Source organism: Python bivittatus, unplaced genomic scaffold (assembly GCF_059951505.1).
Source record: "Python bivittatus isolate LINGU-HERP-01145 unplaced genomic scaffold, Pbiv_v1 ctg000160_np1212, whole genome shotgun sequence".
In the NCBI taxonomy this organism is placed as follows: Eukaryota; Metazoa; Chordata; class Lepidosauria; order Squamata; family Pythonidae; genus Python; species Python bivittatus.
Window position 1 is genome coordinate 5,791,966 of NW_028277076.1, and position 15,535 is coordinate 5,807,500.

Here is a 15,535-nt window from a genome sequence, read left to right on the forward strand (position 1 = left end):
ATTTCTGGATTTCAAAGAATTGGAGTTGCAGACTTTTTTCCCCACCTACATGCTTCCCCCCTCATGCAAGGCCAGTTTAAGAAGGCTTATAGAACAAACTTCTTTCTGCAGTATTCTCCTGCATTTGGGGGCTCCAATGATTGAATGTTCTTGTTAGGAAATAAATTTCCTGAATGTCAAAAACTTGTGCGGCCAATTGAAGGCTTTAAATCACCCAGAGATGTAGTGGCAGATCTCGATTTATCTTCTGCCCACCCTGAATTAGTACAGAGTTAAAAATGTTTGATTGGGCTAGGAGTGGATCCCAACTGAATCGATTGGACAATGATTCTGTTATTATTAGCAGCAATATTATTCTAATTGTTAGTGCAAGTACTGGCCCCAAACTGCGAGGAACAGGAAGCAAGAAGAATTTCCTTTTGTTAGACACTACAATATTTTGCTTTTCTTCAGAATTTTTATATTTACCCAAATATAAACAAATGCAATCAATTACTAAGAGCTCTTTAATTGGGTGGCAGCTCTTTTTATGAGATTTTGGAAGCAAGTAAAGGGTGCTGACAGATATACAGCGCCTGCTGCATATGATAAAATGTGAATTGTTGGATAGAGTAGCCCATTGTAGGCACTGAATAAGAGCAGCTCTGTTGGGCTGCCATAAATATTCACCACGGGCAGCATTTCATCTCTAAAAGCCGTCAAACGTCACCGGCAGAATATAGAGTTGGTGGTCTTTGCTAGTTATTTCCTTCGAGTTTTCATCATCTGGGGTATAGTGCTACTGCATTTGGACGCTCCATTTAATGGTCATTGATGAATGGCTGAACTCTTGCTTTGGAGATCCGAGTTGAACTGAAAGGGCTTTCCTTTGTAGATCCTTTGTAGATGGGGGTAGGCCATCTGGCACCTTCTGGATGTTGTGGATTTTAGCACCCACTTGCCACAGCAAGTATGGCCAAGAATTTATTGGAATTGTAGCCTATAAGATCTGGAGAGTTCGAGCTCCCTCGTTTAAGGGGAACCAATGATCTGGTTTGACATCAAGTCATTTCCTAAGCTGTCCTCTCCAGCGCATGTTCTGTGTTTTCTCCAGCAGGTAGAGAAGACGGTGGTTCAGCATGGATCAAAGAAGATAGTAGGGGAAGGCAGCCGAACGTGGGATAGGATGGCTTTCTTGGACAACCCGACCATTATCCTGGCTCACATCCGACAGTCGCATGTGACCAGCGATGACACGGGAATGTGCGAAATGGTCCTCATTGACCACGATGTCGACCTGGAAAGATTCCAGCCAGCTTCGGCCAACGGGGACAGCAGTTCAGAAAGACAGGGCAGCAACGGCGAGCCTCAGGGTTACGTGTATTCTCAGTCAGTGGACATTACCTCAAGCTGGGACTTTGGCATTCGAAGGCGCTCAAACACAGGTGAATGATGCAGAGAATATCTTGGGGGCTTTTCCTAGGGTGAGGCTGGGATGTAAAGCAGGAGGCAGCATAGAGGACCCTGCTCAACTCCTGACATCTCCAGTTAAAGGTATCAAGCAACAAAGGGTGTGCAACTCCCCCCTGCCCGCTGAAAGACATGTTCCCTTATTTGTTGGGAACTGTGTGTTGGGTGGAGCTAAAGTAAGCAGTAGGCAAGTCCAAAGCCAAACCCCCCCCCCCAAACATGAATGGGGGCCTCCATTGACTTTCCCCCAGCTTCAGAGAAATGACAGAGAGATTTGATCCTAAGTCTGAATTAATGTCTTTCATTGGCTCAAGAACTAGATGGAATTAACCTAAAACCTACATCTGGCCTTCCCCCCAAGTTAGCAGGTAATTGGGAAAAAAACGTATTCAGGTCCTTGGGAAATTGCCATCAGTCAGAATGGGCAGTATCAGACTAGTTTAGGGTCACCAAATTTGGGCTGCAAAATTCTAGATGTCCATTGGATGGCAGCAAGCTGTGAGAGGTTTCTTTGCCACCATCTAGTGGTCATGCAGGATCTTGCAGTCCAGATCCAGGTTCCTGAGCTATTTAGACTAAGGTTGTCAACAACCATTTGAATGAAGAACCAAAAATTACATTTGGGCTGAAGCCCTGTACTGTGAGCTTCCCAAATGGCAGCTTTTAGCTTGTCCCTGGCAGTGACATATTCTCCAGTTCTGGACTGGCTCCTCTTCCATTGGCTGGTTGCTGAGTCATCATGAAGTCCCGAATGGGTTTCCATTGAGAAGACCTGCCAGTCTAATGATTTTCTTCTCAATAATCCTGTCTCTGAACTGGAACTTGTGCAGTCTCTGTTCTTGCTGTATGCACAATGATAAAGACTTTTTGGTGGTAGCTCCCACTTTCCCTGGATACTCCAAGGAAAGAGGCCACAGAGCTAATACCAAGGGTAGCTGTGTTTCTTACATCAGATTAGAGAACCGCACTACAGTAATAAGTTCAGGACCTTGGATAGCATCCTCTCACCAATAAAAACACTCCACAGTCTGCAGCCAGCCGAAACTTGCAAAGCTGGTAAGACCAGGTATCCTGGGACCCCGTCCCTACTATGTTCCATGCCTGATGGGCTCTTGGCAAGTCTTGTAGCTTCGTGGTCCAAGGTTGAGAAGAGGCTGAGAGGAAGAGAAAGGAAAGCTTCAAGTTCTCTCTGCGTTGTGTTGAACTATGACTAGCCAGATGGGGCCATGCTGAACTTCTTGACCTGAGAAGAGGCACCGCTTCACCCTTCTCTAGAGCTTCTTCTTCACCTCCTACCTCCTTCACAAACTATACTGGGGATAGTCAAAACTTTTGAAAAACCAACTATAGGAATCTTTCAAATGTTTTCTCAGTCCCGAATGTTTTATTTTTTTGTGTGTTTTGACACAAGCCTCTCTGATCACCATAAAGAGGGCAGGATATATTTAATTTCAAACAAATGAATAGCTGATTTGAAGACACGGCCTCTGTAGCGTATATTAAGGCTTAGGCAGGTTTGTGGAATGTGAAAGTCCCCAACTAATAAAACTGTCTTCCCTAATCCAGTGCCCCAACTCTTGAAATTCAGCTCGGAAACAAATTAGTAACCTGATCAGCTGAGACAAAATTGTTTTTGGCCCCTCAAGTATTCCAACAGCTGCATTTGGCTTTAACTGCTAGAGTCTTGCTAATGTAGATCAGGAATCTGTTCCATCTTCCACCTTTTCCTTAGAAGCCCTCGGTTCGGAAGACTAATTTACTTCTGGGATCCTTCCTTAGCAGATGCATACATTTCTGTCCTTCTGCAGATTGACTGGGGAATTAAAACCCTGAAACAGAAACCCTGTAGAGTTCTGGCGTATATTTCCCTGCCATGAGTAACGTTTTAATAAGTATTTGAAAGGGCCCAAAGTTACTATGAAAGCTGGGAAGCTGTCTTGGGATGCAGAGCTCTTTCTCCATCTCTACGCCAATACCAGTCAACTGGATCAGTAGCGACTTTCTGGGATCTCAAGCAAATAGGTCTTTCTTCAGCCCCATTTGCCTGCTGTCCTCTTAATTGGAGGATGTCACGGATTGAACATAGGCTTTCCAGTCAAATCAAGGATGCTATGACTAAGCGGTCCTTTTTCCTCTTTAATATCTTTCTGTTCAAACGGGTCTTAGTTGTTCAGAGTACAAAGCTTTAAAAGATCAAACAGCACGTACATGAGAATCTCTCTCTAGTCAATGTAGTTTCTAGCGATTCAGGGTTGCGCTCTTAAGTACGTGAGCTTGGCAAATCACTCCTATTTTTTTTAGCCTAGTTTGACTAAGAACCCCAAGTCTCAAAATGTCATTTTCTGGGAGTTTGTGCATTCTGAGAGATTCTTTTTTTAACCAGTTTTAACCAGTTTATTCAACTGCTATTCTTTGTCTCCTGGAATAAATCTGACATTTAAAACATAGGGAGAATTCAAAGCAGCGGAGAAGACACCCGCTCTTGGTTACTGATATTTCACCTATTTGAGCGTGGACTGTTTTGGATGTGGGCTCAAAAATATGTAAAGAGGAAAAATGATATTCATTTTTTAAGATTTGACTAATGTTGTGCAGATACAAATCATTTATTTTTACTACCTATAAACTGTTTCAGCACAGTGAAGAAAAAGCTATGCTAATTTATATAGCGTTGACATTTTATAATTTTCATGATTTTTTTTAGATAAAGGATTTTATATTTAAAACTTTAATAGTCTAGTCTGAGTTCATTTATCTTTAATTTTTGAAATGGGGAGAGTAATTCATAACAGTAATTTTATTCCTGTAATGTAATATTCACTTCAGTTCATTTGTGCATTAAAATTCCTTTAAGACCGTTATTAATGATTTATATAATGAAATGTCATATTAATCACAGAAGTTTTCACATTTTATTATTCTCTTCCATGTTAATACTATCTTTATGATCTCTATTAATGTTTTATATCCTCTAATTTCAATTATAAATCAAGAACATTTTCATGTTTTTGTTAGTATTTGCTTTTCAGGGGTGCCACCTTTAAAATTTTATTACCCCCTCCCCCCATAGATGTGCAGCATAAAACATCTTTATTCATAGAAAGGTAGTTAATTATGTCTTTTGTTTATAGTAAACTTTCATTGACAAACTTAACATTGTAATATTTTTTTCTTTTTCTAAGCTCAGAGACTCGAACGATTAAGGAAAGAGAGGCAAAATCAGATCAAATGCAAAAATGTGCAATGGAAAGAGAGAAATACATCCTATTCTGGTAAAAACATATTATTTTATTCACCGTTCACTTGTAAGGTTGTTTCATGTGTAACGCTGTTGGTCTGTAAAATGTTGTGTGGGGGAAAAAAAGAGTAATGTTGGGCAATCCGGTCAGAGAAAATAGGCAAGGGTTAGCAAAGCATCTAGTTTCTAGGTATTTTATCCGAATTCCTATTTCCTACTCTTTCCTCAGTCTTGGAGGTTTCTTGGCAAAAAGACAAATAACATCAGGGCAGATTCCTTTAAAGAGTTCACTCCTGAAAACATGTGCTCTCCATTCATGCACGCTACCCATCTGGACTTCAGCATCTATCATCCCTAGCCAGAAAGTCTAATGAGCAGGCAGGATGGTGGGACTCGTAGTCCAACCCATCTGGATAACCGCAGGTGGTAAAATCTGGAGTATTTTGGGGAGGTCTGGAGTATTTTGGAGAGGCGTGGTTTATGTCTCTTTTCCTGATGGATCAGACAAGGTTCATCCTTGGGAACCGTTAAAACTTCGGAACTTGCCATATGTGTTGTTTCTGGGAAGCATTTCCTTGCGTGTCCATTGCCAAATCTATTCTTTTATTTAGTACGCTGCTATTCCTCAATGTAAGGGAGAGATCTACACAGTGCTTCATCCCTTTAAAGTGTATCCATTCAGATTCCCTGCAGATCAGCTGATGTTCAGATTAGGAGTTGGCCTTAACAACTGACTCTTTTCAGCCTTCACGGCAAATTCTCTCCACTTTTTCCTTGTTTACATTTAACAAATGGTAAGTGAAAATAATTCACCATAGTCACTGTATTTTGGTCCTCTATATTATTGTCAAGGTCCTACCTATTTTTTTGAAGTGCTCCGCTCAAATTTTGTGGCTCTGAACCCAGAAAGTGTAAAACCTTTTCCATAACAAATGACAAATCTAGCCATCTCGAGTGCTATTTTCTGACCTCTTCTGCCATATGACATTTTCCCAAATGGTCCCAGCACCACACAGGACTTCTCTTGAATCAAAAGAGATGCTGCTTCATTCAGCAGAGAAGAATTCTGGAGATGGAATCAGCATCTGTGCCAGTCAAGCGAATCATAAGCCAGTGTCTTCCAAGCTTTTCCTGAAGAGCAAAATTGCCTGTTAAAATGCTCACTCCTCTCACCCAGGCTGACGAAACACAACACCTGGTGTTCTGGTAACATCAAGCCCCAAAGAATAACTCAGCGTAGTGTCTCAAGATCATTGTGACATATGAATTTCTTTCTTTTTTTTCCAGGATAGATGGGTCTCTTCAAATTAGGTAAAATAGCTGGCCCAGAAGCTGTCACATAACGGTTCTTATTCTGCCATAGTGAATTTAATGACTATCATGACAATTTAATCCTCCTCTTCCAAGTTAACCTAGATCTTCCATGGCTGTGTTGGGTTATCTCTCACTCTTTTTGTAACACTGGCCCACCTGTGCCGCCTCCATCTCAATATTTGGGTCAAGCTGTCATCTCTGTGAGCTAGCTCCACTTTAACAGGTTTTAATTCTGCCATTTAACAAATGAGTCCCCTGCCCCTCTGCACCAGCTTTGGAAGTCCCCACTCAATCTGTCTGAGCAGCCGTTCCTATCCTTGAGAGGGGCAGCATGTAAATCTTAGGGACATGCACAAATCCAGGCGGAGGTAAGGTGGGCAACTTGGAAGCTCATCTGCCAGTGGTGATTGATTGAGTTTGGGGCCATCTCGTTCCTGGAGCAGATGTGGTGGGAAACCCTCTCCAATTCCACACTGACTCTGCCAGGAAGAAACCAATGGTAATAAGCAACAGCTCAACAAGTCTTGAGAGTTAAGTTCACCCATCCTCATCTCTTTAAAAAAGATACCCGTGCTTTATCCAGGCTCCTTCCAGCTGATCCTGCACACCTGCCAAAGTTGTACCTGATTCCTAGGATTAGTTGATGCTCAGTCATGCCAAAGCCAGATCTTCTCTTGGTGCATTGTTAGTTGCCTCCTGCTTTCAAAAGGTCCCCTTCTATGCCATTAGAAACTCCAATTTTGGAAGCTCTCTGTGGGTCAAGCCTTGGAAATCCACAAGCATCCCTGAACTTCAAGTTGTATACTTCGAGGTTAGATATTTGCAACCATCTATATAGAGTTTTCCACATCCACCTCAGTGCCATAGCAGTTGTTGGTTATTGACCCATAAAAGTCCATGTAACATGGAGTGGTTGCTTAGGGACTGGATAACTCATAAGTGAATGAAATGATATAATCTGATTACCTAACGATAGCTAAATTCCAGTTCCCCCTAGACTGGTTTTCCCTTGGCTCTCTCAAGCATTGGAGGGAGATTCTGGTAGATGTTGTGACGTTTCTCTCCTTCTTTGAACCACAGCTGAGGAGCTGGGCCTTCTCTTTGAGAAGAAGAACTTCAAGTTAAAGCCTCCCCACGCTGCCATGAAGCCATCAATCCTCTCAGTCCGACTGGAACAGTGTCCCTTGCAATTGAACAATCCATTCAATGAATACTCCAAGTTCGATGGCAAGGTAAGTGGGAGCAATATGCTACCCTGTTTTGGTTTTCATTTTTGCTTTTTGGTCTTCTGAAATTAAAAAAAAAAAATTCTGACCCAAGCACAGCTCAGATTAAGGATGCTGAAATGGTGATGGATTCCTTAGGAGAACATTAACTAAGGGTCTGATGCCAATAGCAATCCCCAAATTGGCAGCTTGATTCCCCCACCCCCACATTTGAAATGGGAAACTCTCAAAAGCCTAAACATAAGCTTTAAAATAGGCTTAGTATGTTTGTTCATTTAAAAACAAACAAACAAACTTAATGTTTTCCTTAAAAAAAAGCAAAGAATCTCTTAAAACCAGGAGGGGAAAGCCCCCAGCACGAGATGTGAAGCAACAACCCTTAGCTGTCAAAAGTTAGCCTACCCCTGTTTCCTGTGTTAACAAGCATAACTTCCTCTGTGCATTAAACCAACCTCTTAGGATTGTTTGGGGGAAGTTCTACATTGTGGTGTCCTTGTCATTAGGCGTAGAAATAACAGTATTTCTACATAGTAGTCATGGAAGCTTGACCATTCTCTTGGATTGTGATTCTCAAGATATAGGTACCGTTGAAGAAATGTATTACGCCGCTCCCAGCAATCTTTTCTGATGTTGCCAAAAGATAGTGGATAGCACAACTTCATTATTTTTGCATGTGGAAGTACACATCTTTTTTGCATATTTCCCAAAAAGGAAGAGGTGACAAATAGCATTAGACTTGAGTATCTCCTCCCGAGCTCCATGTTTATTAACTCTAACACTTGGGCAGGTGTCTCTTCCAAAGGTAGAAAGGACATTTCTATCCTTTTAAAAGTGCAGATAACACTGCTAGGTTTGGCTGCATTAAAAAAAATTGCTTCAGTCTTGTCCCTTCCCCCCAATCTTAGATTGGATTTATACCTTGTTTATTTATGGTTTATTGAGGCATTTATAAACAAATCTTGCCTGGTTTCTCACATGGTGGGCCATAAACTCTGGCTTTCAAACCACAATATTTGGGTTCCTGCAACACACTAAACCCAATTCAAAATCATGGTTTTTCATGACTCCAGCTTTGCTATTCCTTAGCAGAATCATAGCAGAAATGATTGCCTGCGAGCACCCCTTTTATATCGGAGTTGCATTTATAAGCGTATGCTAATTAGCACTTACCTGGTACGTGTCATTTCTAGCACAATGAAATGGAGCCTTTGTACTACCATGAGTAGACACACAATTCTTTTGGCAGCGTACGCTTCTGTCATCTGGTGTTGTTAGTTTCTGCCTTGGTAGAGAAATACAAGCCTGGCATTGCAACGTTCACAGAACAGAAAAGGGAGATTGAATTCTTCCAGACCCAGGAACAATGTTTGCATCAAAACCCCAACTTTACGTTTCAATAGAGAAGGGATTTTTTTCAATCCCAGGGGACAGAAGAGAAAAGGGATTAGAATAGTCTCATCTCCAAACACCCATCCCTGTGCCTTTTCATTTTTCTATAAAAGCAAACAGGTAAGGAAGGAAAATACGGTTTTTCTCTGTTGCCTCTTACACTTCTGGCAGGTCCACAGGAGAAGCGAATTCTGGTTGATGGAAGGGTGTTAGCCTTTGGTGCAAGAGAGCATCTGTAGGAGAGGAAGGCAAGGACGAAATGAACCACATTGGATAAAAACTAAAAATGAGCAATTATGAACAGTTTCCAGTCCTCTGGGCTGAGTTCACACAACAAAGTAGGGTAGGGCAGTTTGTAGTTCCGTATGTCACGATACCTTAGCATATCAGTGTGAGCCAAGCTATTCCGTTAAACCAGTGTTGTCCAAACTTGGCCACTTTAAGATGAGTGGACTTCAACTCCCAGAATTCCCCAGCCAGCATGGGTGGCTGGGGAATTCTGGGAGTTGAAGTCCACTCATCTTAAAGTGGCCAAGTTTGGACAACACTGCATTAAACCAAAGTATAGTTATGATAATAGCACAGCCACTGTGTTTTCCCAAGATTTAACTTTTAAAAGAAAATTAATTTAAAAAAATAAGAGAAGAAAGGTCATGATACAATTGAAAGAAGAACTCTTCCCAATTTCTGTGCTGGGTTCCGTTCTCCTAGATTGCAGATTCTCTGGGCAAGAAGTATCACTCTAGTGAAGCAGGCATTATACAGGTCAAAGCCATCATATGCTTTGGTTCTGGCTGAGTCCCAGATGTCAACCGGACAGTTTTGGTTGAAACAAACTATGGTTTAATGCAATTGTGAACTGAGCCAGTCCATATGTTAAACTGTAAATTACTTACTTGTTAGGTTAATAAACTATGGTTTATTAATCACAAAAGTAGGTTCACACAGGATGCTGAGTCAGAACAGAACAAAACACATTATTGGATAGCATAGCGTGAGAGCCCAGTCATAGATTTGGAAGGGACCTTAATCTGCTTTGATAAAATATTTGCTGTGATGGTTATGCAACATAGGTCTTATTGACACCTGATAACGTTCATAAAAATACATTTTTATCATTGTATTTCGGTTGCTTTTGGATTGTGTTTTAAGCGGTAGAAACTCTTGTTCAAAGAGTTCAGACTCAGTTAAGAATCAACTTAATCATTGCCAGCACAAGACCTCTTTCTCAAGTTACAGCAGCTTTCTTTGCCTTTCCCCTCATCATAATAAAAATGCTCAGTTTTACTGAGCAAGTAGAGAGATGGAACTTTCTCGTGATCATTACATTTTTTAAAAAAGAGAGAATCAAAGCTTTACTTCCAAATCTGAAAGAGGATTTCAAGAGTCACCCCAGCCTCTGGAGTACATATATAATTAAGTAGGATTTTTTAAAGCATGCTTAATTAGGCCCCCAAAGTCCCCCCCTTTAATAGACTCCCCCATCTCTTCCCAATTAGGCATTACTTTCCCAGGGGACTCAACTGGTTCAGTTAATTATGCAAATAAGGTACGTTCTATTCCCAGGCAAAGAATTTATGAATATTTGCAGAAAACTGCAACTCTTCCCCTATAAAAGAGAAGAAGTGCAATTGTCATATTTGAAACCCTGAAAAAAAGCCCAGATCAGGGAAAGAGTTGTTTAAAAATTATTGGGTTTTGATGTCAGTATGAGAACCTCTCTACATGGTTCTTGTTATTTATTTTTTTTAAGAAAGTTATGAATTCAAATTGAAGGCAATGGACATTTAGTGAAATGTGGCAGTATTTGTCCAACAGGACTGAGGTGTTAAAATTTTATCCTAAGCCAAGCTGACAGATCTGGAAGAAAAGGCTGATCAAAATATGAACTAAAAGCTACATGCTTTGCCTGTTGCAAGGACACTAGGATTGGAATAATTCCTCTTTTTGCTTAGATTTAGCCTTTTAGAGGAATAGCACCTAACACTTCCATTTTGAAACAAGGGCCTTGGTTCTATTTATTCATTTGATTCCACTTAGAACACCGCCCAACTCCAATTGACTATGGATGGCTCCCAACATAAAGCAATACAACAAATACTGTATATAATCCAAAGAACATAGCAATAAACAAGATGGCACATCTGGTCAACTACAGATATGGTACACCTGGCAAGTGATTCCATCCACCCTAGCCCAAAGCCCCTGGGAGAAGTGCCAGGTCTTTAAGGCCCTCCAGGACATCATCACGGTGGGAGCCACCTGGATCTCAGGGGAAATCCCACTCCAGAAGGCATGTGCCATGACAGAGAAGGCATACTTCTGAGGTTCTGATAGATGGCATTGTTTAACTGGAAGAACCTGGAACATGCCAGCCCTGCCAGATCAAATCATCTGGGCCAACAGCACAGGAGATAGGTCATCCCTCAAGTAACTAGGCCCTATGCAATATAGAGCTTTGTCAATCATAGCTAGTACCTTGAATCGCACCCAGAAGCAAACCGGCATCCATTGCAGCTCATGAGTCAGGAGTGCCACATGGGCACACCAAGGCATGCCCATCACTGCCTACGCCACTGCATTCTGGACCATGAAGCTTTTGGGTGGTCTTCAAGGACACTGGAAGAAACTCTATAATGGTAGTTTCGTGCAGTGGTACGCAGATTCTGCTTTGAATTAAGAACTTTCTGTTTCAAACTTGACCTGACTGTTTCCAAAAAGGACAAAACAGTCTGTTTTCAACGTGAGGCAGACCATTGCCATCCGACACATCTGGAAGGCACCAAGTTGGGAAAAGCAATTTAAAGTTAACACTTTGATTAGCACCCATATTACACCCAGTTTCTAGTTTATAATGAGCAATGAGTCATAGGGAGGGGAGAGGTTTCCTTCTTAGGCTTAACCCCAGCTTCTTCTTTTGAAAGTATCTTCTCAAGTTGTCTTAAGAAAGCCTCACTGCCATTTTCCCAGCTTGAATTTAGGACGTGGAGCACCTTTGGTGTTTCCAATGTTACTGAATTAACACTGGAATTCCCAGCCAACCCAGAGAGCATTGGCCTATGGTGAAGGAAGCTGGGTTTAGTAGTTCAGCAATTTCCAAAGGATTGTGGGTCTTCAACAACACTTAACTGATAGTGTCATGGCCAAATCTACCTGCAATACATGCATTGCACTATTTAACCAATATTGTCTTATCCCAAATTAATGTCTCCTTTTCTAGTCTAAATCTGGAGTTGGTAGAAGTCATTCCCTGGTTCATCTGTGTACAGTTTCCAGGACTTGCCCAGTTTGTGAAAACAATTGATAATGAAACATCCAGAAGCTTTTGAATTGGGAAAAAAATGTTGAGTTGTTTTTTTTTAAATCTCTGCCCTGCACTTCCGATAAGTGCAGTAAAATCAGTAAAAATAAAATTTATCTGCCATCACCTGACAGCATATTTCAGCTCTTTGGGGCTGATTCTGAAAAGGAGCCTGCAGAATTTGGGGTGGTGGGGGTCCAAGGCCATGGACCTGTCTGAAAAGAAATCAACAACAATTTCTTTGTTAGCAACTGTTTTTAGCAACGAGGCTGGGGGAAGGGATAATTCATGAGTACTAATTGCTTGGCTGTTAATTTTCATAAGTGTTGATAGAAGCAGTTCCTTAAATTAAACTTTGTTTAAAACGTATCAAGGGAAATATTCCACAATGTCGGGCCTGAAGTGAAAATTAATAGGAATGCTGTGGCAATTAACACGTACTGGTTAATAGCTTTTAGCAGCATTTTGGGATGATAGACCTTAAATACATTTTTCGCATGCTGCTCTTGTACCAGTTGCGTTCCACTTATACGTCTGGATAATTATGAACAAATGTTTTTTTCACAATCATGGGTACTAAATAGCTTTCCAAAAAAAAAAAAAAAAAATCCACAGCAGATAAAAGATGGGGAACAGAAATACGCTGCAGTGTCGCTGATTTAAAAATATGTCTGAGATAATAATTTGATATTAAAAATTATGTGTACACAGATTAGAGGTTTTAATTTTAATTTTCCATAATGAAGTATTTCCAGTCTGAACAGGTGTTTCAAAATGAAACATCTATATAGTTTCTAAAGTGCCTTTTTTTGAAAAAAGGAAGCTGGTAGACTGTAAAATATTTTTTAAAACATGCATCAAAACTAAAACTTGATTTCTAAAAATGCCTAAAAAAAAAAAGAATAATTTGGTTTTGTTTTGAGTTTTAGCTCTTTTTCACTTGGCCTCAAAATATATGTAATTTATTATGTTATTATACATGTATGCACCTGTATTTTCCTCCCTCCCCTTTTTAGATGCCAAAGGAAGATTGCACTCCCTTAAAACAAAGCAAAATGACAAAAGTATTAAAAAATAGAAATTAAAACTCATTGAGCCTCTTTCAAATTCTTTGAAATATGTAAAGAGAAATTGTGTTGTCAATACTACTGGGTCATGCACGACATTTTTGTCTGAAGAAACTAAGTGTAGCCTCGTGGTTGCAAAACTAGGGATCGGTGCATTCCTATTCTGAATTTTCCATCTTGAGATGAACATGAAGCTTCAAATCTCACGATCAAAGCTCCTAATTTAATTGTAGGGTTATTTTGTTCCTCTCCCAGCTCCTGTTTTTATATCACCTTACCTATTGAAAGATTCTCTAGAGCAGGAGCTCAACATTTTTGTCCCATGGACCCCCTTTGAGAATCCGGTGAAACCTATGGACCCTTTGCAGAAAAGTATATTTAAATTCCAAAAGTAAAATACGGAGATGTTGATTGTAGGACAAAGGAAACAAATTATAGTCTAATTACAGATATCAAACTATTTATAAATAACAAATATGTAATATATTAATATACATGCTTCTTTACTAATCAGTTAAATCAATAAGAAGACAGGCTAAATTTCAGTTAGAGGTTAGTGAAAATAGGATATTTTTTTCCTGTCCAAGTTTGCAGACCCCCTGAAATCTATCCAGGCTAAGAACCCTTGCTCTAGGGTTGCTATTTTGTGCTACTTCATGGTTTTTTGCTCCTGTTGTTTTTGCTGGTGGACTAGCACAATGATAGACAGACAGACAGACTGATATAAGGTAGCTTCCTGAGTCTTCATGAGGCTCTGTAAATGTCTAGTGAAGTAAACCTCATTCCTGTTGAGTTCTAGACAGGATAGTTTAAATTAGGTACATTTTTCTCCTCAACTCAATTTATTTTATATAGTTTGGGTTGATAAAATAAAATAATAAATAAACTCTAACATGCAGCTTGAGGCAGGCCATGCTGGATACTCCTGTTATAAAGAAATCTCTCTCTTCAACTCTATTCACTGAAACCCAAGCAATTCAGCTTTTTAATCTATACTGCAAAAAACCTCTTGTCTTCAGAAATCTGTGGAGTTTGCCACATGTGTGTCCGTGCCACAGAGGGATCAATTATATGAAGAGAGTGAAAGTTGCAAACCTGAGCTTCAGTGTGCAGCCACTCATTGATTTTTAAATACAATGAGTCCAGCAGAGAGCTAATTAAAATATTTCAGAGTGCTGAAGAGTGTTACCTAAGCTCTCGCGTAGGGAACTTGCTGTAAATCAGTAGAGCTGTTCCATCCCTTAGCTAAGTAGACTGTACAGTAAGTCACTAGCCCAACTTGCAGCTTTGGGTGGAAGGGCAGTGGTTCCGTCCCGTGTAGGGTTAGAATATTGGCAGGTGCAGAATTGCCACAGGGCAAAATTTAAATATACCCAAGTTGGGCATGGCGCACAGCTTAATGGTAAAGGATATGCTTTGTGATGTCCCGGGCTCAGCCTCTTTTAAAAATAGCATGAATATATACCCAACGTATCTTTGAGATGGGTACGTGAAGGTCTTCTCCATCCAGCGTATGGTGTCCAGAAGATCTTTCTGAGATCCCTCATATCATTTAAACATTTAGGTTCTCTGGCTGCTACTTCTCTTTATGGGTGGTTTTATCTCAGTGGTTCCCAACATGTGGTCTTAGGGCCACTGCAGGTCCAGGAGATCCTCCTGTGATCCCTGGTACGGAAACCTTTTTTATGAACCAAAGTCATAGCATGGGAAACTCTCAGGGGATGCAAACCTTCATTTTCCGGCTTTCCCAGTTTCAGGGAAAACCAATATCTGATGAAATGTGGTAAATCTGTAAGATTTTTGGCCATTTATTTAATTTGGAGGTCTTGTGGATACCATCTATCCATTTGCCATAAGGCCTGCAAGCCCTGCTGACTCCTGATTTATGTGATGGTCCTTAACAGCTTCCATTAAGAATGTAGTCATACACATACAGGAAACTGTTGGGACTTACTACAGTATTGTATCTGACACAATATTTGTATTGCTGTCCATTCTTCCCACCTACTTTTATAACTGAATTTTTCAAGAGTGGAACATAGAGATTCTTATTGCAGATCTGTGTGTGTGTGTGTGTATGTGTGTGTGTAAGAGAGAGAGAGAACATCTTCTTTCTTTGAGCTCCCCTGTCTGGAATGTAAGATTGTAGTTGGAAAGCACTCATCCCTTAAAAATCTTAAGCAGTGCTTGAGTATGGTTCACACCTCATGTTAAGCCATGCCTTAACCATAACTGGTTAAACAGATTCCAGCTGGCTACATCTGCACAGTAGTTAATGGGCCAGAATAGTAGAATCTACTCAGAATGAGAAAACAAACCACATTGTGAGCTAGCATGAAGTGTGAACTGGACCACTGCCCCCCTTCTGCAAACCTTCAACTTCCTTTTGGAAAGCGTTCAGAAAGCCTGTCTGGTACTAAGTTCAATGGTTCAGTTCTCTGGGACTGGCATCCAAGCCCACAATTATGGCAACGTTGCAAGTATTCCATCATTTTTACGAACGCTGACTCGGACCAAGTCAGACAGCTCACCTAACTTAGTCTGGTCTGCA

The 15,535-nt window shown here is 40.6% G+C and overlaps 1 protein-coding gene across 3 annotated transcripts in view; it reads left to right on the plus strand.

Annotated features, from left to right (window-relative positions):
• MAPKAP1 (MAPK associated protein 1) overlaps positions 1-15,535 on the plus strand; it is a 113,800-nt gene that overhangs the window by 8,759 nt on the left and 89,506 nt on the right. For 2 of the 3 annotated variants that reach the window (XM_088147012.1, XM_088147014.1), the window contains exons 2-4: positions 1,094-1,424; positions 4,632-4,721; positions 7,082-7,233. In XM_088147012.1, coding sequence (XP_088003138.1) covers positions 1,166-1,424; positions 4,632-4,721; positions 7,082-7,233 — 501 coding nt within the window. In that variant the 5' untranslated portion in view covers positions 1,094-1,165. The remainder of the gene's footprint in view (positions 1-1,093; positions 1,425-4,631; positions 4,722-7,081; positions 7,234-15,535) is intronic. The other variant, XM_088147013.1, reaches the window with a different exon arrangement.